At 35.1% G+C, this 23,502-nt stretch overlaps 1 protein-coding gene across 1 annotated transcript in view; it reads left to right on the top strand.

Moving 5' to 3' along the window:
- The window catches only part of DNAI4 (dynein axonemal intermediate chain 4), a 121,866-nt gene that overhangs the window by 80,599 nt on the left and 17,765 nt on the right, over positions 1-23,502 (top strand). The window contains 5 exon segments of the mRNA XM_007164301.3: positions 7,717-7,925; positions 11,978-12,064; positions 13,321-13,472; positions 15,591-15,748; positions 16,044-16,165. Of these exon segments, the coding sequence (XP_007164363.2) occupies positions 7,717-7,925; positions 11,978-12,064; positions 13,321-13,472; positions 15,591-15,748; positions 16,044-16,165 (728 nt within the window).

The following is a 23,502-nucleotide window of genomic DNA, read 5'->3' as shown; positions in this document are numbered from 1 at the left end:
CTAAGTGAAATAAGTCAGACAGAGAAAGACATGTACTGTGTATCACTTATATGTGGAATCTAAAAATACAAAAAACTAGTGAATATAACAAAAGAAGAAGCAAACTTACAGATAGAGAGAACAAACTAGTGGTTACCAGTGAGGAGAGGGAAGGTAGGAGGGGCCGTGTAGGGGATTAAGAGGTACAAACTATTAGGTATAGAATAAGCTACAAGAATATATTGTACAACACATGGAATATAGCCAATTTTTATAATTATTGTAAATGGAGTATAATCTTTAAAAATTATGAATCACTATATTGTACACATTTAACTTATATAATATTGTACAGCAACTATACGTCAATAAAAAATAATTTAAAAAAAAAACTTATGCCCTATGAAAGACATTGTCAGTAGAATGAGAAGTCAAGTCACAGACTGAAGAAAATATTTGCAAAAGACATATCTGGTAAAGGACTCATCCAATATACACAAATATCTCTTAAAACTCAACAATAAGGAAACAAACAACATAATTTTAAAAAATGGACAAAAGACCTAGCAGATACCTCAACAAAGAGATATACAGAGGGCAAATAAGCATATAAGAAGATACTCAACATTATATATTAAGGAACTTCCAATTAAAACATCAATGAGATACCACCACAAAACTATTAAATAGCTAAAATCCAAAACATTGATACTACCAAATGCTAGCAAAGATGTGGAGCAACAAGAATTCTCATTCAGTGTTGGTGGGAATGCACAATGGTTCAGCCACTTTGGAAGATAGTTTGGCAGTTTCTTACAAAACTAAACATGCTGTAACCATACAGTCCATAACTGCACTCCTTGGTATTTACCCAAAGGAGTTGAATACTTATATCCACACAGAAATCTGCATGCAGATGTTTATAGCAGCTTTATTCATAATTGCCAAAACTTGAAGGCAAGCAAGATGTTCTTCAGTAGGTGAATGGATGAATAAACTGCAGTATATCCAGACAATAGAATATTATTCAGCACTAAAAAGAAATTAGTTATCGAGCCATGAACAGACATGGAGAAAACCTAAATGCGTGTTACTAAGTGAAAGAAGCCAATCTGAAAAGGCTACATAGTCTGATTACAACTGTATGACATTCTGGAAAGGGCAAAAGTATGGAGACAGTAAAAAAAATCAGGGGTTTCCAGGGATTAGAGGGTTGGGAGAAATGAATAAGCAGAGCACATAAGATTTTTAGAGTGATGAAACTATTCTGCATGATACATAATGGTGGGTACATGTTATTGTACACTCATCCAAACCCATAGAATGTACAACACCAAGAGTGAATCCTAATGTAAACTATGGACTTTGGGGGATAATGATTTGTCAGTATGGGTTCACTGATTGTAACAAATGTACTAGTGCTGCAGGATGCTGATCTGGAAGAGGCTGTGCATATATCTGTGTGTGAGTATTTGGGAACTCTGCACTTTGAGTTCATTTTTGCTGTGAACCTAAAACTACTCTAAAAAATAAAGTTTATTAAAGAAAAAGCTATAAAAATATGCTTAAGGATTTAAAGAAAATAAGAATACAATGAGAAAAGTAATGAAAGCTACATATAGGACCAAATAGAACTACTAGAGCTGAAATACATAATACATGAAATGAAAAATTTACTGTTTGGGTTTAACAGAATACTAAAAACTGAAGAAGATCAGTGAACTCAAAGACAAGCAAGAGGAACATTCCAAACGGGAGTATGGAGATAAACAAGGCCAAAAAAAAAAAAAAAGAGCCTCAGTGACCTGTGTCACAAGATCATGTGATTTAATATGCATGTAATTGGAATTGTAGTACTAGAATAAAGAGGAGGAAAAGCAGAAAAACATTTGAAGAAAGAGTAGCTAGAAATTTTCCATACTTGAAAAAAATCTTTAAACCAACGATTATAAGAAGCTCAATGAAACCCAAGCAAGATAAACACAATGAAAACCACATTGAGGCACATTATAAGTAATATGTCAAAAAAAAATGTTAAAAGTTGCCAGAAAAAACATGTTACATTTAGGGAAGAAAGCTAATAATGCCCTTATTTCTTAACAGAAGCCAGAAGACAATGCAATGACATTTTTACTGTGCTAAAAAATTCTATATCTAAATATCCTTCAAAAATCAAGGTGAAATAAAAACATGTTCAGACAAACAAAAGCTGAGAGAATTCAATGCTAGCAGACCAGCACTGTAAAAAATGTTAAAGGAGGTTCTTCAGGCTGATGGAAAATAATAACAGAAACCAGAATCTAAACAAAGAAATGGAGAATGCTAGAATTCGACAATGTGAGTAAAAGTAAGAGACATTTCTCACCATTTTAAATTTCTTTAAAGATAATTAATTGACAATATAATTCTATATTTTATATGGCAAAGCAAAGGACCTAGAATAACTAAGTCAATTTTGAAACAGAAGAATAAAGTTGAAGGACTTACCCCACCAGATTACAAGTGACTATAAAGCTACAGTAATCAAGGCAGTGTGGTATTTGTCTAAGGATAGACATATAGATGACTGAAACAGAGCAGTGAGTCCAGAAATAAACACAGACCTATATGGTCAATTGATTTTTAACAAACATGCCAAGGTGATTCAATAGAGAAAGGCTGATCTTTTTAAAATGGTGCTGAAACAATTCGATATCCATATGGGCAGAAAATGAACATCAACCCTCACCTCATATCATATGTATAAATTAACTCAGAATGGGCCATAGATTTAAATGTAAAAATTAAAACTATAAAGTTCTAGAAGAAGATAAAAGAAAAATTATTTGTGATCTTAGCGTAAGAAAAGATACTTAATACACAAAAATCCCAAGGCATAAAGGAAAAAAATTAATAAGACTTTGCAATAGTTAAAATGCCTGCTCTTTGAATAGCACTGTTAGGAAAAAAATACAAGGCAACAGGCTAGAAAAATATGTTTGCAATACATACATCTGACTAAAGACTTAAGTTTTGAATATGTAATGGACATTTACAGCCCAATAAAAAGAAGATAAACAGCCTAATGAAAAATAGACAAAAGATTGTAAAGCAATTATACTCTAATAAAGATGTTAAAAAAAATAGACAAAAGGTTTGAACAGGAACTTCACCCAACAAATAGACACCTGAAAATGTACTAAACATAGTCATCAAGGAAATGCAAGTTAAAATCAATACACTAGCCAGAATGGCTAAAATTAAAAAGACTGACAAATCCAAGTGTTAGCAAAGACATGGAGCAGCTTGGGTTTTTCATATATTGCTGTGGGAGTATAAAATTGAACAACTCAGAAGTCTGCTGGGAAGTTTCGTAAAATTTTAAACACAGATCCATCCAATGACCCAATAATCCTTTTCCTGGATATTTACCCAAGAGAAAAAAATATATCCACAAAAAAGACTTATATAAGAATGCTCATTACAGCTTTATTCATAATAACCCCAAACTGGAAAAATCCCAGGTATCCATCAGTAGGTCAATGCTTAAACAAATGCTGGAGCACTACTCAGCAATAAAAATGAGTGCACTACTTATATACATAATAACCTTGATGGATTCAAAAACATTGTTAAGTGAAAGAATTCAGACACAAAAGAATGCATACCAATGGGCCCATTTTCATGATATGCTATAACCGACAAAACTACTCCAAGGTTTTAGAAATTAAACCAGTGCCTGCCTATGGTAGATTAGGTTTGACTGGAAAGTAGCATGAGAAAACTTTTTTGCTTGATGGATATATTCTGCATCTTGATTGGATTGTTGGTTACGTCAGTGTGTATATTTATCAAAACTCATCAAACTGTACAGCTAAAACCTATGCATGTCAATGATTGTAATTTTTTTCACAATTAAAAAATGCTGTGGTATTTATATTATCTGGGGTTCATTTAAAGAGTGATATACCACGGTTATTTTTTAACAGCTTTATTGAAGTATAAGTGACAATAAACTGCCAATGCTTAAGGCATACAATTCAAAGCTTTGATATATCACCACAATCAATGAATATATACAATTATATATAATGATATATATGTATATCTCAAATGTTTTTTTCATGTCTTTTATAATCCTTCCTTCTTGTTCCTCTTTGCCCCTCCCCTATCCTTAAGAAGCCACTGATTTGCTTTACATCCTTATACAGATTAGTAGTTTGCATTTTCTAGAATTTTATATAAATGTACATTATGTACTCTTTTTTATCTAGCTTCTTTTCCTCAGCAAAATTATTAAAATCAAAATTATTATTTCAGATTCACTCATGTTGTTGCATGTATCAATTGTTCACTCTTTTTTATTACTGACTAGTATTCCATTGTATGAATATCCTATACTATGTTTATCCTTTCACCTGTTGATTGATATTTGTTTCTAGTCTGGGGCCATTACAAATAAAGTTGGTAAAAATATTGGTATACAAGTCTTTGTATGGGCATTTGCATTCATTTTTCTTGGGTCAGTACCTAGGAGTGGAATGGGTGGATCACATGTGAGATACAAATTTAACTTTCTTCTTTTCTCATATATGCTTTCTAAGCAGTGCTTTAGCTGAATCTCATAAGATTTGATATGTTGTATTTTCAGTTCATTAAAATATATTTAAAAATTTCTCTTGAGACTTCGTTGACCCATGTGTTGTTATGAATGTGTTAATATACAAATGTTTTGGAATTTTCTAGCTATCTTTCTCTTATTTCTAATTTAATTCCATTGTGGTCTAAAGTTGTTTTATGGTCCATAATATGGTCCATCTTAAAGAATGTGCTATGGCACTTGAGAAGAACATATATTCTGGTGTTTTTGAATAGAATGTTCTGTAAATGTTGGTTAGGTCAAGTTGGTTGATAGTGATGTTCAGGTCATCTGATTTTCTGCCTACTTGTTCTACCAGTTATTGAGAGAGAAGTGTTGAAATCTCCAATTATAATTGTGTATTTATGTCTCCTTTCAGAGCTATTGGTTTTGATTGTTTATTTGTTTCATGTATTTTTGAAGTTGTTAGGTACATACACATTTTGGTTTGTTATAACTTCTTGGAGAATCAATTGCTGAGTTTGCTAATTTATACAGGCAGAGATCTGAGGAATATAGGTGGAAATGGGTATTAAGGGTATAGGATAATGATGGAAGGAATATAAAGTCAGATCAGGTCAAAGTTAATATGGTTCCGCTGAGCGGAGATTCTGGGTACAGTGTTGTAGTTTAAGGATTAGAGATGGCTTTAAGAATTTGTTTTTTGGTTGGCTGATAATGGACCAAAATGTGGCCTTTACTAAGTGGAGCTGAAGTGTCAGAACTGTCTTGGTATACTCTAAAGAAAGGTATCCAAAGGCGTAGGGACGTTCTAACGTTAGAGAGGACTTATCATGATGACCTGCCTGGTCACTCCAGGAGGGTCCAGATAACATACCTTTCACCACAATTGTGAGAAATAAACTTGTGAGGGCCAGCGCCGACATCCTTGAAGAGCTCTGTGGTCACTCTTCTGTAGGTCACAAGTTATAGTGAGAGCTGCTGCCTCTGAACTGGGGCCTTAAATATAGTAATGATAATTGGATCCTGAGGGTGAGGGGGCTAAAGGGCAGCATTTAATCGCCAGAGGAAATGTAAGCGTGGTTACCATAATGGGGACAAAGCAGTAATGAGAATAGTCTGACTTGCAGAGACCCAGGGCACTGGCTAGTTGATTATGATGTCCTTAGAAGAGACATAGGTAGGTGGTGTATTAGTTTGCTAGGACTGCCATAACAAAATACCACGAGCTGAGTGGCTTAAACAACAGAAATTTACTTCCTCACAGTTCTGGGGGCAGGAAGTCCAAGATCCAGGTGCTAGCAGCGTTGGTTTCCTCTGAGGCCTCTCTCTTTGGCTTGCAGGTGGCCACCCTCTTGCTGCCTCTTTACATGGTCTTTTCTCTGTGTGTGTGCATCCCTTGTCTCTCTTGGTGTGTCTAAATTTCCTCTTCTTATAAGGATACCAATCATATTGGATTGGGACCCACACTAATAGCCTAATTTTACCTTAATCACCTCTTTAAAGCCCTTGTCTCAAAATACTATTACATTCTGAGGTACTACATTCTTAGGGCTTCAATATATGGATTTTGGGGAGAAATGATTCAGCCCATAACAGACAGTCTTCTTGTAAATTCTTAATCTGTGTAAGCAGTAGAGTTCTAGGTCAAGTGTTTCTAACTTGAAACACTAAAAAACAAAGTCACAGCCCCTTAACCTATTCCTATTCTTGAGCCAGTTTATAGAACCAGAACTTCTTGAATGAAGGGGAGACTGGGTCCCTTTGAGAATGTATCACGCTACACTGCCAAGAATGTATGCTGTTAATATTTATCCCAGCTTTCCCCATAGGGATCTATAGCCTTTTACTAGGGTGACTGTACATTGCGGATAAGGAAATAATCAGAAATTTCAGGGATTACTGAACAGTGGCTGAGTTCACACTAGCTCTGGGAGACCCAAAACATCACTGGGGTCTACTAGTCAGAGTAAGGACTTGTAAAAGTCAGGTGATCTACAGAATTTTAGATCAGGTTCATCTCACAGTGGGTCCACTGAATCATCCTGTAGTTATTTCCCCTGTTCCAGAATGTATACTTGAAATAGAAATATTCAGAAACTGGCAGAATCCCCACATGTGATTCTTGACCTGTGGAGTGAGGGCTAATATGGGAGGAAAAGGCAAAGTGGAAGCCACTAGAGCTGCCTATACCTATGAAAATAGCACATCATAGCAATACCACCTTTCTGGAGGGATTTCAGAGATTAATGCTACCACCAAGGACTTGAAATATGCAGGAATGTTGACTCTCACCATTCAACACATCTGTTTAGCTTACATAGAAAACACATGGATCTTAGAGAAAAACAGTGGATTATTGTAAACTTAACCACGTGGTGACTCCAATTGCAGCTGTTGTTTCAGATGGGGTTTCACTGCCTGAGCAAATTAACACATCTCATGGTACCTGGTGTATAGCTATTGATATGACAAATGTTTTTTTCCCCCTCAATACCTGTTGGTAAAACCACCAGAAGCTATTTGCTTTCACCCGGTCAGGTCAGCAGTACACCTTCACGGTTCTGCTTCATGTCATAATTTAGTCTGCAGGGAGCTTTCCTTTCAGCAGGACATCACACTGGTCCATTACATTGATGGTATTGTGCTGATTGGACCTAGTGAACAGGAAGTAGACTTAACTGGTAAGACATTTGCATGTCAGAAGGTGAGAAATAAATCTGACAAAATTTCAGGGGCCTTCCACCTCAGTGAAATTTCCAAGGGTCCAGTGGCATGGAATATGTCAAGATATACCTTCTAAGGTGAAGGATACATTGTTGCATCTGGTTCCCCTTCAACCAAATAAAAAGAGACACAATGCCTAGTGGACCTCTTTGCATTTTAAAGGCAACATATTCCTCATTTGGATGAGTCCTCTGGTCCATTTACTGAGTGGTCTGAAAAGCCAATAGCTTTGAGTGGGGCCTAGAACGACAGAAGATTCTGCAACAGGTTCAGGCAGCTATTCAGGGTACCCAGTCCCTTGGGCCATATGACCCAGCAAATCCAATGATGGCTGAAGTGTCAGTCGTAGATAGAGATGCTCTTTGGAGACTTTGGTAGATTCCTGTAGGTATAGAGCACAATGATCTTCTTTTTATTTGACTTAATTTTAGAACCAGAACCTGAAGAACCTGAAGACTTTTTAGTAGGTGAAAAACTTGAAGAGGTAGAAGAAGAGGCTAAGAAGGAAGAGGAAGAAGAAATAGAAATAGGTTCAGAACAATCAACAATACCAGCCAATTTGGAACGACTTTGGTCCTTTTCCTGTGACTTAACCAAAGGCCTTAATGTGAGCAGCCTTGCCTGGAATAAAACAAATCCAGTAAGTTATCAAACATTTTAGTAATTCTGTCTCTAGCATTTAAGGGCACTTGTCAGGTACTAATGAAAACTTTTTTTTCTCAGCTATTAGGCAAGGGATTTAAATTGACATAACCCCTAGTTTTAAAACTCCTCTAAAAACAAGTTCATGTTTTTAAAAGGGGAAAATGCAAACAGTTACAAAATGTTTTTCTCCTTTAATATGAAAATGTCACCATTTTTATTTTAGGAGATGTACTTGGGACATGGCATTCTCTGAATCCATATGAGATATTAAGTGAACAAGAAGATAATATATATTTATTTAGTTTAACATGGTACCAGACTCATGTGCCCAAATTTGTATTCTCTTTAAAGTAATCATATTTGGAAGTATATACTTAATCCAGTGACCCTGAACATGTGCAAAATAATTTTGAGATTCCTTAAAATACTGTTACTACTAATAGCAGCAAATACTTAAACAGCACCTACTGTGTACCAGGCACTATTGTAAATGTTTTACTTGTATTATCACAACTCTACTATTTTCCTCATTATGTTGATGAGGAAACTGAAGCACAGAAAGGATAAATAACTTGCCCAAAGTTATATAACCAGTAAGTGAAACAATTCAAACCCAGACATCTGGCTCCAGAGTTCTTGCTTTTAACTACTGCACTGCTAAGAATCATCCTGAGGAAAATTAGATGAATCATCAAGCGGGAGAATGGTATGTTTGCTTGTCAAAAAGAGATGATTATAGAGTAATGAGACTTATTTTTTCCTGAGGTTTATAAACTCATTCTGAAGACATGATTCTCCACTAGTAATTTCAAAAATCTTTTGTGTAATGGCAGTATCTTTGGAATAAATATTTGGTGTATTTTTTTTAATGGAGTTTTTTTTTTTAAATTAATTAATTTATTTTTGGCTGTGTTGGGTCTTCGTTTCTGTGCGAGGGCTTTCTCTAGTTGCAGTAAGCGGGGGCCACTCTTCATCGTGGTGTGCGGGCCTCTCACTATCGCGGCCCCTCCTGTTGCGGAGCACAGGCTCCAGACGCGCAGGCTCAGCAGCTGTGGCTCACGGGCCCAGTTGCTCCGCGGCATGTGGGATCCTCCCAGACCAGGGCTCGAACCCATGTCCCCTGCATTGGCAGTCAGACTCTCAACCACTGCACCACCAGGGAAGCCCTGGTGTATTTTTAAAACGGTCAAAACTAATTTGTTTAAACTGTCTTGTATTATCCATGTTTTAAGAATTAGCCTTATTATTTTATTGCTACACCTTATAAGGTACTGTGCGCAAACATGATAGTTGTTATGGCTATTAAATGGGTGAATGGAGTCAAAAGGTACAAACTTACAGTTATAAAATAAATAAGTCATGCTGTAATGTGCAACATGGTGACTATAGTTAATAATACTGCATTGCATATTTGAAAGTTGCTAAGACAGTAGATCTTAAAAGTTCTCATCACAAGAAAAAAATTCTGTAACTATGTATAGTGATGCATATTAACTAGATTTTTGTGGTGATCATTTCACGATATATAAATATTGAATCATGTTGTACACATGAAACTAATATAATGTATGTCAATTATACCTCAATAAAAAAATTAATGCTAAAAAACCTAAAAAAATCATTTTTATTGAAACCTAAATTGCACAATTCTTAAATTATGTATATTATTTTTGAATAAAATAAAATACTTTTAGTATGGATTTGTCTTTATAAAACTATTTGGGAACATCTTGTAGATAAGTGAAATTTAATAAATCAATAATAACCATGTAATAAGGACAGATGAATCATTTTAAGAAACTGGATATACTAGCATTTAAACATTATTATTGCTATTGAGAATAAGATTAATTTTGAATGAAGCTAAAAAATATATGACAGATGCCATCTACCATATTTATTAATTCATTCTACAAATATTTATTGAACATTAACTCTGTGCCAGGAACTCTGTTAAAGCACTGGAGATACAGTAGTAATTTAGTCACACATAGACACTGACCATATAATACTTTCCTATGTGCTTTAATGAAGAAAATAAATAATGCTGTGGGAACACATAAGAGAGGCTTGTGAATGCTTCTTAGAGGAAGTGACGCCTATGCTGAGTCTAGAAGAGATGAATAGGAGTTTGTCAATGTCAAGATAAAAAGGGTAGTGGTGAAGAGTATTTTAAGGCAGAGGGAATTGTGGAGACACGATGTTGGCTTGAAGGTAGGGTGGTGACAGGACTGTGTTTGTAATATTTCTGATCACAGAGAAGAGGCAGGGTTTGGTCAATCATTAAACTTTTGTCCATACATACTTATAGAGTTGATCTTGAACAACAAGGGGGTTGGGATGCCAACCCCCCATGCAAATGAAAATCCTAGTATAACTTTTGACTCCCCCAAAACTTAACTACTAATGCCTACTGTTGACTGGAAGCCTTGCCAATAACATAGTCAATTAACACATATCTTGTGTGTGATATGTGTTATATACTGTATTCTTACAATAAAGTAAGCTAGAGAAAAGAAAATGTTATTAAGGAAATCATCAGAGAAAATACATTTATAGTACTGTATTTATCAATACTGTTAAGCTTATGTCATCTGTTTAACAGATGAATACTCTGTCAGTACCTGCATTAATACTGTCTTATATGATATAAAACACTGTTGATGTTACATGTATTACTAACACCAGACATCAAAAATGAAAATATCATGTGAAAAATAAATTCGTATTTATTTACAGGTATAATGATTTATGCATTGATAATGAAGAAGCAGCAATATGATTGCTTTATGGTAGCCTAGTGTAATTGATATGATTGCTTCAGGATAGCCTAGCCTATAAACTAATGAGTGAATTATTATAAAGTTTTTATGATGTACAGTATTACAGTCATATTCATAATACAATATTGGAAACACTGTTGCATTAAAAAAACCCTACTTACCTGTGATGATAGGCTGATACACAGTTTCTCCAATTATGAGAACGAGGCATACTGTATGGTAATGTAGTTCTTTGAAAGCAAAGCTATAAAACAGTAAGAAAACTCACATAATATTAATTTTATATTGAATATCACTTATGCCTATATAAGGATAGACTACTATCTACATATATTTTATGCATTCATGACAAATCTTCTTAATTTTTTTGATATTTCTAGGTTATTCAGTTTGTGAAATTTTCAACTTATCTCAAATCTCTAAAAAAATTTTCAATGTATTTATTTAAAAGAATCCACGTATAAGTGGACCTGCACAGTTGAAACCTGTGTTGTTCAAGGGTCATCTGTATAAGCACTTCTGGAAATGACCTGCTGTATTATTCAGCTCGAGCTGCCAAAAGAAAATACCATAGACTGGATGGCTTATACAACAGAAATTTATTTCTTACAGTTCTGGAGGCTGGGAAGCCCAGGACCACGGTGCCAGATGAATTTGGCTCCTGGGGAAGGCTTTCTTCCTGGCTTGGCTGTATTCTTGCATGGTGGAGAGAAAGAGCTCTTGTGTCTCTTCCTCTTTTTGTAAGGAACCCAATCCTATCAGATTAGGACCCCACCCTTATGACTTCATTTAACCTTAATTACCTCCTAAGTGCCCTATTTCCAAATATAATCACATGTTATTAGGGGTTAGGACTTCAGCATATCACTTTTAGGGGAGGAGACACAATTCAGTCCATGACACCTCCCTTTAAAAATAAATGTCTTTTATTTTACATTTGAAATTATTAGATCATTATTAAAAACCCATAAGACACTATAATGTAATAATACAATTTTTGAAGATTATCTCAATATGTAAAATAGCTTGTTAGCAATTGGTTTTTTTTGAGTGTTTATTCTTCAGCCTAAAAATGTGATTATTTTTACTATTATTTTGCTTAGGAAGATGAAAATGTAGAGTGAAAATAGTTGGTATATTGGTATTTTTTAACCTCAATTGAAATGTCATCACTATTTTAACACAGTTCATTAATATGCATCTTTATACATTTGTGGATATTTTTATGCTGTCTTCTCTTATTTTTAATTTTTCTGTTTTTTAGGACCTTTTGGCTGTTGGCTATGGGCACTTTGGATTTAAGGAGCAAAAAAGAGGATTGGCTTGCTGCTGGTCAATAAAGAATCCCATGGTAACTAAAACAGGAATAAGACCTATTTTTATTTAATTAAATGTTCACATAATTCTCATAAAGTAGTTAGTTTTATGTGATCATTAAACAAACTCAAAGTTTTACCAAGCAAGACTTTACTTTCTTTGGTTTAAATCTATAACAATAAAACAATTAAAATTTGTTCTTACACTTTATAGGATAAGGTAAATTCATTTAATAAACACTTATTGAACATCTACTATATGCTGTTAGATATGATGATCTAGGGCTGAACCATTATTGTTTATCACTGCCTGTTATAAAGAAGAATATATTTGCAAATAAAAATTCTTTAAAAATTAAGTTTCATTTACTACTGGGTTGTTTCTCAATATATAAATAACTCCTTATCACTTTATAAAGTATATTTCTGCTATCCTCGATAGATAGAAAATAGATTAATATAACTCTCTTACTGCCATGAATTTTTCAAAGAGAATGAACAAGATTCAGTTATGTTTTTTTGTTAAACAGCCCTAGTCAACCTGTTACTTTACAGCTTTAGTTTTAAGTCACAACTGAAATGTAAAGTGGAAAACTTAGAAAAGGATCAGAAGAGCATATAAAAATGATTAGAGTTTTTATAAATAATCCCCCATCTGTTAGGTAGCTGGGTGTATATAGCCTAAAAGAAAGGAAGAAGCAATTTTAAATGTGTGGAAGGGTTGACATAGGATTCATCATCAGCAGGTTATCTTCTTTTCCATGTAGGTTGTTAGAAACCAGAAAGGAGTTGGATTAGACATTAAAACAAAACAAAACAATAAAACTCTTGACAGAGTTGTAGAAAAGAGTAACTTAGAGAGTTTTGGAGCTTCCTCTATCCTTGTTTAGAATGATTAGATAATACAAGCATCTGAAACAGATACTGGAGGATAGGAATATACGCAGGATAATTTATTTGGTGTCCATTATTTGTATCTTTAAGACGGTGACTTGTGATGATCATACAAATCCTGCTGGAGGATTACCCAAAATGATAATTACTGTAGAAACAAAGTGCTGTATTTCTTAAAACTACTGAGCTCTGAGGATTCATCAAAATAAAGGAAATGGCCAATTGAAGTTTTAGTCTCATGTATACAGGAAGTTAGTAAGAAATGAGTAACTGAATGCAGACTAACTCTCCTCACATCCCCACTGCCACCAGCCTAGTCTTCAGCCACCATCATACCCTACCTTACTGTGGTCTACAAAACCAAGGTTAAAATGTAATATAATTTTTTTTTATTCAGTGGCCAGAACGTACTTATCAGAGTCCATGTGGCGTTACTGCTGTGGATTTTTCAATTGGAGCACCTAACCTTTTAGCAGTTGGCTATCACAATGGCACTATTGCAATTTATAACGTACAGAGCAACAGTAACGTTCCAGTTCTGGATAGTAGGTGAGAATCCCAAGAATTAGATAAACATAAAACATGTGCTTTTTTTAGGGAGAAGGAAAAAATTACTCTAATGTTATTTAGTTTTGAGTGAATGTTTATATTGTTATTGAGAGTAATACCATTATCTTTCAAGCATTTAATAATTCCTCATAATGTCTCTCCAGCTGGAATGCTCTGCCCTAATATCTCCTTATCATCCTCTCCACCTCCTCACCAACAAACTTCCTTTGGCTTGACGGTTTATGCTTATTCTTTTCAAAAATTTTAAATATCTCCAGCTTTATTGAGGTATAAATGACAAATAAAAATTGTATATATTTAGATTGTATGACATAATTTTTAAAGGCATACAGTGTGGTGATTTAATATATGTATACATTGTGAAATGATTACCACAGTCAAATTAATTAACACAACCATAACCTCATATAATTACCATTTTTTGTGTGAGTGGTGAGGACACTTAAGATCTACTCTCTTAGCAAATCTCAAGTATGCAATACAGTATTATTAACTATAATCACCATGCTGTACATTAGATTTCCAGAATTTATTCACCTTATAAATGAAAGTCTGTATCCTTTATTGCTTCCGTGTCACCTCTTCCAGGAAACCTGCCCATTCTTTTCTTTTGTGCATCCGATACATACCTTTATTGTAGCCTTTATTGTGCTTTGTATAAATTATTTACATATATATCTCCCTGAGGAGGCTGTAAGCTCTGAGGGCAAGGATTATGTCTTCCTTACCTTTGTATCCTCAGTATGTCACATAATATCAGGCATATAACAGGATTACAGTAAGTGTTTGATTAAGAATGAATGAATGAGACATATTGAGAAAATAAAATGTTAAAGATATTGAAAGATATCTTAGGTTTTTATAATAAACCAGATACCAGTGGAGCAAAAATGAGGCGGTATATTTATATTAGTGTTTGAATAAACTTCGCAAGAACTGGAAATAGGCATTAAAGCAAGTATTCTTTAGCTTAATTTTTAAATTATTTGCATAGTTTTGTAAGCGTGAGCCTTTGTGCTTGTTTCTGGGAAGAGGGTCCATAACTTTTACCAGATAATCAAAGATATATAGACTTTAAAAAATTCAGAACTACTGATTTGGAGAGTTTGCATAAAAAACCAAGGGAGTCAGTACTAGGAACAAAGCAACCCATTAATCTGAGAGGAAAGCAGCCAGTAATCTGAGAAGTGATTATAATTCATCATAAAACTTTTAAATCTCAGCCCTAGAGAGAATCAAGCCAGTGGGCAATCCTGAAACATAGGAAGAAGGGTGAGGTAACTATTTACTTGAATAAGACTTAAATGACTTATTCATTTAAGCTATGAAAAATATCCTTATAAAGATGGAGATAATTATATTCAATGTGTCTAAAATAAATTAAATTTACACAACTAGGAAAAAGTAAATGAATAGAGTAAGAGAAGTAGATTCTAAAAAGAAAGAAAATGTTTGCTTTTGTATCCCTGATATGATAGCTAATATAACTAAAGGCAATAAAATTTTCCTTTTGTAAGAAATGAGAAAAACACCAGTGAATATTAGCAAAGTGATTATTTTTCCTGTTTTTCAAAATATTTAAAGTGTAAAAGTCCAGTTTTGAACAATAAAAGCATCATTCCATAAGTAGGTCATGATGCTCTAGGGAGCTGTCCTTATCACTTATACTCCAAGTCGCTTATACTCCAAGAATTTTAAAATTATTATAACTATTTTTTTTTTTTAAAGGATTTTCTTTTTTTTTTTTTTTTTAATTAATTAATTTATTTTTGTCTGTATTGGGTCTTCGGTTCGTGCGAGGGCTTTCTCCAGTTGCGGCAAGCGGGGGCCACTCTTCATCGCGGTGCGGGGACCGCTCTTCATCGCGGTGCGCGGGCCTTTCTCCATCGCGGCCCCTCCCGTTGCGGGGCACAGGCTCCAGACGCGCAGGCTCAGCAATTGTGGCTCACGGGCCCAGCTGCTCCGTGGCATGTGGGATCTTCCCAGACCAGGGCTCGAACCCGTGTCCCCTGCATTAGCAGGCAGATTCTCAACCACTGCGCCACCAGGGAAGCCCCATTATAACTATTTTATATTTCATTCTTTTCCCTGTTTTAGCGAATCACCTCAAAAACATTTGGGACCTGTATGGCAACTACAGTGGATAGAACAAGATCGAGGGACAGCAGGTGATGACAAAAGAGAAATACTAGTTTCTATATCAGCAGATGGAAGGATCTCCAAATGGGTTATACGGAAAGGACTGGACTGTCATGGTAAAAATAAATAAATACACACACAGATACCAAATTATCTTTCTCTTGTTATGTGCTGAATTAAAAATTCCTAGTGAACTATGTATAAGAGGTGACAAATTTAGGTTTGGCTAAATAAGAAAAAAAACTGGGCTTGGTCATTGTTTTTCTAAGCATCTAGCTCTGGTATTTGTTAATTTTAACCTTATGACCTGCAAAGGATGGCAGAAATCATATTATTTGCAGAAGGGACATATTATATCTACATTACTATTTCCTGTGGTAAATAATATATGTATTTTTTCTTTAAATAAAGATTTGATGCGTTTGAGGAGAACTACTGCTAGCAGCAGCAAAAAAGGAGGGGAAAAAGAAAAGAAAGGTGAAGCTTTGATATCTCGACAGGCTCCTGGAATGTGTTTTGCTTTTCACCCCAAGGTAAATTATTTCAATCTGTTATTTGCTATTGCATATAACAACTTCTGATAATTGAAGTGTATTAAGATATAAATCAAGACAAAATGTCATCATGTTAATAAATATTGCGCCTTGTAAATAAAAAAATAACACACATAGGTATCATAGGTGTCAGCCTAAGGTAGAATGGCACATTCCAGTTGGCTGTCCTTTTTCTGCTTTCTGGAGGAAAGATCTGTATTTCTGAGCAACTATGGAACTATCTTCACAGCTCCATGTTTAACTTGAATGCCCCTCCTTGCCCCTCTTTGGTGCTCTGCTGCTCTATCATACCTATAGAAACCAAATCCACTATATAGTCCTCCATATCTCAATGTGAGTTGTGACTCATGATTCTGGGGATCAGGAAGACCACTTGAGATCATGCTTATCAAGACCAAAGTCAAGTCAGAGCACTCTTAGTAAAGTTCTACTTTTCTAATTCTTTTTATCCAGAGGTTCTTTGGAATCAGAAATTCAGCCACTATGACAGACTTGCAAAAAAGCGTATCCTATATATTTTCTGTGATATGTAATATGATTATCTCTTTAGTGAACCATCATCCACCTACTTATGCAAGCCAAAACTTGAGCTCTGACTCTATTCTACCCTATTCCCCAAATGATATTTAAGTAAGATTGTCTCACTCCTTCTAGTCCAAGCCTACTACTGCTAATGTGGTTCAGGCCTTTACTACATTTCACTTTTACTACTGCAGTCATATTCTAACTGCCTTCATTCTCAAACTCCTGTAATCTACTTTTCACCTTGACTCGAGCAGTGGTTCTCAATGTGGGCAGGGAGGGGAGTGCTCCCTGTCCCATCAGGGACATTTCATAATGTCTTGAGATATTTTTGGTTGCTGCAGCTGTGGGAGGTGAGATGTGGGGAGGAGTGCTATTGGCATCTGGTAGACAGAGGCCAGGGATGCCACTAAATACACTACAAGGCACAAGACAACCACTGTCCTCCCCTGACCCGAACAAAGAACTAGCTGGCCCAAAACATCCATAGTGCTCCTTTGATTTCTTATTTGATTGATGGGTTATTTAGAAGCATGTTATTTAGTTTCCAAATATTTGGGGCTTTTCCAAGGATCTTGCTGTTGATTTCTAATTCAATCCTATCATGATCAAAGAACAAACTTTTTATAAACTGAATCTTTTTGAATTTTTGAAATTTGTTTTAAAGCCCAGAATGTGATTTTTACTTGTAAATGCTTCCTATGCACTTGAGAAAAGTGTATATTCTGCTACTGTTGGGTGGAATGTTCTGTGAATGTCAATCAATTTAAGTGGGTTGATGGTGGTGTTCAAGTTTGCTATATCCTTGCTGATTTTCTGCCCATTTCTTCCATCAGTCATTGAGAGAAAGAGATTGAAGTCTCTGACAATAATTGTGAATTTTTCTTTTTTTCCTTGAAATTCTATCAGTTTTTGCTTTATGTATCTTGAAGCTTTGTTTTAAGTGCATAAGTGTTTAGGATTGTCATCTTCTCTCGACTAAGCAACTCCCTTATCATTATAAAATGGCCTTATTTATAACTGGTAACATTCTTTATTCTGAAATCTATTTAGTCTGATATTAATGTAGCTATTCCAGCTTTCTTTTACCTAGTATTAGCATGGTTTATCATTTCCCATCCTTTTACATTTAACCTATTTGTGTCTTTATATTTGGTATGTTTCTTTTAGGCAGCATATAGTTGTCTTGCTTTTTTATCCAATCTTACAATCTCAGTCTTTTAATTGTGATGTTTACACCATTTTTATTTATTTATTTATTAAAAAATTTTTTTAACGTCTTTATTGGAGTATAATTGCTTTACAGTGGTGTGTTACTTTCTGCTTTATAACAAAGTGAATCAGTTATACATATACAGATATCCCCATATCTCTTCCCTCTTTCATCTCCCTCCCTCCCACCCTCCCTATCCCACCCCTCTAGGTGGTCACAAAGCATGGAGCTGATCTCCTTGTGCTATGCGGCTGCTTCCCACTAGCTATCTATTTTACATTTGGTAGTGTATATAAGTCTATGCCACTCTCTCACTTTGTCCCAGCTTACCCTTCCCCCTCCCCATATCCTCAAGTCCATTCTCTAGTAGGTCTGCGTCTTTATTCCCGTCTTGCCCCTAGGTTCTTCATGACCTTTTTTTTTTTAGATTCCATATATATGTGTTAGCATACTGTATTTGTTTTTCTCTTTCTGACTTACTTCACTCTATAAGACAGACTCTAAGTCCATCCACCTCACTAAAAATAACTCATTCGTTTCTTTTTTATGGCTGAGTAATATTCCATTGTATATATGTGCCACATCTTCTTTATCCATTCATCTGTTGATGGACACTTAGATTGCTTCCATGTCCTGGCTATTGTAAATAGAGCTGCAATGAACATTTTGGTACATGACTCTTTTTGAATTATGGTTTTCTCAGGGTATATGCCCAGTAGTGGGATTGCTGGGTCATATGGTAGTTCTTTTTTTTTTTTTTTTTTAATTTTTTTATTTATTTATTTTTTTTTAAACATCTTTATTGAAGTATAATTGCCTTACAATAGTGTGTTAGCTTCTGCTTTATAACAAAGTGAATCAGTTATACATATACAATATGTTCCCATTTCTCTTCCCTCTTGCATCTCCCTCCCTCCCACCCTCCCCATCCCACCCCTCTAGGTGGTCACAAAGCACCGAGCTGATCTCCCTGTGCTGTGCGGCTGCTTCCCACTAGTTATCTATTTTACATTTGGTAGTGTATATATGTCCATGACACTCTCTTACCCTGTCACATCTCACCCCACCCCCTCCCCATATCCTCAAGTCCATTCTCTAGTAGGTCTGTGTCTTTATTCCTGTCTTGCCACTAGGTTCTTCATGGCCTTTTTTTTTTTTCCCTTAGATTCCGTATATATGTGTTAGCATACTGTATTTGTTTTTCTCTTTCTGACTTACTTCACTCTGTATGACAGACTCTAACTCCATCCACCTCATTACAAATACCTCCATTTCATTTCTTTTTATGGCTGAGTAATATTCCATTGTATATATGTGCCACAGCTTCTTTATCCATTCATCTGTCGATGGACATTTAGGTTGCTTCCATGTCCTGGCTATTGTAAATAGAGCTGCAATGAACATTTTGGTACATGACTCTTTTTGACCTATGGTTTTCTCAGGGTATATGCCCAGTAGTGGGATTGCTGGGTCATATGGTAGTTCTATTTGTAGTTTTTTAAGGAACCTCCATACTGTTCTCCATAGTGGCTGTATCAATTTACATTCCCACCAACAGTGCAAGAGTGTTCCCTTTCCTCCACACCCTCTCCAGCATTTATTGTTTCTAGATTTTTTGATGATGGCCATTCTGACCGGTGTGAGATGATATCTCATTGTAGTTTTGATTTGCATTTCTCTAATGATTAATGATGTTGAGCATTCTTTCATGTGTCTGTAGGCCATCTGTATATCTTCTTTGGAGAAATGTCTATTTAGATCTTCTGCCCATTTTTGGATTGGGTTGTTCGTTTTTTTTGTTATTGAGCTGCATGAGCTGCTTGTAAATCTTGGAGATTAATCCTTTGTCAGTTGCTTCATTTGCAAATATTTTCTCCCATTCTGATGGTTGTCTTTTGGTCTTGTTTATGGTTTCCTTTGCTGTGCAAAAGCTTTTAAGTTTCATTAGGTCCCATTTGTTTATTTTTGTTTTTATTTCCATTTCTCTAGGAGCTGGGTCAAAAAGGATCTTGCTGTGATTTATGTCATAGAGTGTTCTGCCTATGTTTTCCTGATAGTGTCTGGCCTTACATTTAGGTCTTAAATCCATTTTGAGTTTATTTTTGTGTATGGTGTTAGGGAGTGTTCTAATTTCATTATTTTACATGTAGCTGTCCAGTTTTCCCAGCACCACTTATTGAAGAGGCTGTCTTTTCTCCACTGTATATTCTTGCCTCCTTTATCAAAAATAAGGTGAACATATGTGCGTGGGTTTATCTCTGGGCTTTCTATCCTGTTCCATTGATCTATATTTCTGTTTTTGTGCCAGTACCATACTGTCTTGATTACTGTAGCTTTGTAGTATAGTCTGAAGTCAGGGAGCCTGATTCCTCCAGCTCCGTTTTTCTTTCTCAAGATTGCTTTTGCTGTTCGGGGTCTTTTGTGTTTCCATACAAATTGTGAAATATTTTGTTCTAGTTCTGTGAAAAATGCCATTGGTAGTTTGAAAGGGATTGCATTGAACCTGTAGATTGCTTTGGGTAGTAGAGTCATTTTCACAATGTTGATTCTTCCAATCCAAGAACATGGTATATCTCTCCATCTATTTGTATCATCTTTAATTTCTTTCATCAGTGTGTTATAATTTTCTGCATACAGGTCTTTTGTCTCCTTAGGTAGGTTTATTCCTAGATATTTTATTCTTTGTGTTGCAATGGTAAATGGAAGTGGTTTCTTCATTTCACTTTCAGATTTTTCATCATTAGTGTGTAGGAATGCAAGCGATTTTGTATCCTGCTACTTTACCAAATTCATTGATTAGCTCTAGTACTTTTCTGGTAGCATCTTTAGGATTCTCTATGTATAGTATCATGTCATCTGCAAACAGTGACCGCTTTACTTCTTCTTTTCCAATTTGGATTCCTTTTATTTCTTTTTCTTCTCTGATTGCTGTGGCTAAAACTTCCAAAACTATGTTGAATAATAGTGGTGAGAGTGGGCAACCTTGTCTTGTTCCTAATCCTAGTGGAAATGGTTTCAGTTTTTCACCATTGAGGACGATGTTGGCTGTGGGCTTGTCATATATGGCCTTTATTATTTTGAGGTAGGTTCCCTCTATGCCTACTTTCTGGAGGGTTTTTATCATAAATGGGTGTTGAATTTTGTTGAAAGATTTCTCTGCATCTATTGAGATGATCATATGGTTTTTCTCCTTCAATTTGTTAATATGGTGTATCACGTTGATTGATTTGAATATATTGAAGAATCCTTGCATTCCTGGGATAAACCCCACTTGATCATGGTGTATGATCCTTTTAATGTGCTGTTGGATTCTGTTTGCTAGTATTTTATGGAGGATTTTTGCATCAGCGATATTGGCCTGTAGTTTTCTTTCTTTGTGACATCTTTGCCTAGTTTGGTATCAGGGTGATGGTGGCCTCGTACAATGAGTTTGGGTGTGTTCCTCCCTCTGCTATATTTTGGAAGAGTTTGAGAAGGATAGGTGTTAGCTCTTCTCTAAATGTTTGATAGAATTCGCCCGTGAAGCCATCTGGTCCTGGGCTTTTGTTTGTTGGAAGGTTTTTAACCAAAGTCTCAATTTCAGTGCTTGTGATTGATCTGTTTATATTTTCTATTTCTTCCTGGTTCAGTCTCAGAAGCTTGTGCTTTTCTAAGGATTTGTCCATTTCTTCCAGGTTGTCCATTTTATTGGCATATAGTTGCTTGTAGCAATCTCTCATGATCCTTTGTATTTCTGCAGTGTCAGTTGTTACTTCTCCCTTTTAATTTCTAATTCTATTTATTTGGGTCTTCTCCCTTTTTTTCTTGATGAGTATGGGTAATGGTTTATCAATCTTGTTTATCTTCTCAAAGAACCAGCTTTTAGTTTCATTGATTTTTGCTATTGTTTCCTTCATTTCTTTTTCATTTATTTCTGATCTGATCTTTATGATTTCTTTTCTTCTGCTAACTTTGCGTTTTTTTGTTCTTCTTTCTCTAATTGCTTTAGGTGTAAGTTTAGGTTGTTTATTTGAGGTGTTTCTTGTTTCTTGAGATAAGATTGTACTGCTGTAAACATCCCCGTAGAACTGCTTTTGCTGCATCCCATAGGTTTTGGGTCATTGCGTTTTCATTGTCACTTGTTTCTAGGTATTTTTTGATTTCCTCTTTAATTTTTTCAGTGATCTCTTGGTTATTTAGTAGTGTATTGTTTAGCCTCCATATTTTTGTATTTTTTACAGATATTTTCCTGTAATTGATATCTAGTCTCATAGTGCTATGGTTGGAAAAGATGCTTGATACAATTTCAGTTTTCTTAAATTTACCAAGGCTTGATTTGTGTCCCAAGATATGATCTATCCTGGAGAACGAGCACTTGAGAAGAAAGTGTATTCTGTTTTCTTTGGATGGAATGTCCTATAAATATCAATTAAGTCCATCTTGTTTAACATATCATTTAAGGCTTGTGTTTCCTTATTTATTTTCATTTTGGATGATCTGTCCATTGGTGAAAGTGGGTTGTTAAAGTCCCCTACTATGATTGTGTCACTATCGATTTTCTCTTTTATGGCAGTTAGCAGTTTCCTTATGTATTGAGGTGCTCCTATTTTTGGTACATAAATATTTCCAATTGTTTTATCTTCTTCTTGGAATGATCCCTTGATCATTATGTAGTGTCCTTCTTTGTCTCTTGTAATAGTCTTTATTTTGAAGTCTATTTTGTCTGATATGAGAATTGCTACTCCAGCTTTCTTTTGATTTCCATTTGCATGGAATATCTTTTTCCATCCCCTCACTTTCAGTCTGTATGTGTCCCTAGGTCTGAAGTGGGTCTCTTGTAGACAACATATATATGGGTCTTGTTTTTGTATCCATTCAGCCAGCCTATATTTTTTGGTTGGAGCATTTAATCCATTTACATTTAAGGTAGTTACCAATCTGTATGTTCCTATTACCATTTTCTTAATTGTTTTGGGTTTGTTATTGTAGGTCTTTTCCTTCTGTTGTGTTTCCTGCGTAGAGAAGTTCCTTCAGCATTTGTTGTGAAGCTTGTTTGGTGGTGCTGAATTCTCTTACCTTTTGCTTGTCTGTAAAGGTTTTAATTTCTCCATCAAATCTGAATGAGATCCTTGCTGGGTAGAGTAATCTTGGTTGTAGGTTTTTCCCCTTCATCACTTTAAATATGTTGTGCCACTCCCTTCTGGCTTGCAGAGTTTCTGCTGAAAGATCAGCTGTTAACCTTATGGGGATTCCCTTGTATGTTATTTGTTGTTTTTCCCTTGCTGCCTTTAATATTTTTTCTTTGTATTTAATTTTTGATAGTTTGATTAATATGTGTCTTGGCATGTTTCTCCTTGGATTTATCCTGTATGGGACTCTCTGTGCTTCCTGGATTTGATTAACTATTTCCTTTCCCATATTAGGGAAGTTTTCAACTATAATCTCTTCAAATATTTTCTCAGTCCCTTTCTTTTTCTCTTCTTCTTCTGGGAGCCCTATAATTCGAATGTTGGTGTGTTTAATGTTGTCCCAGAGGTCTCTGAGACTGTTTTCAATTCTTTTTTTTTTTTTTTTTTTTAAATTTATTTATTTATTTATTTTT

The sequence above is a fragment of the Balaenoptera acutorostrata genome, chromosome 1 (genome assembly GCF_949987535.1).
Source record: "Balaenoptera acutorostrata chromosome 1, mBalAcu1.1, whole genome shotgun sequence".
NCBI lineage: Eukaryota > Metazoa > Chordata > Mammalia > Artiodactyla > Balaenopteridae > Balaenoptera > Balaenoptera acutorostrata.
Note: the sequence above shows the minus strand (reverse complement) of the source record. Positions and strands in the feature narration are given on the sequence as shown.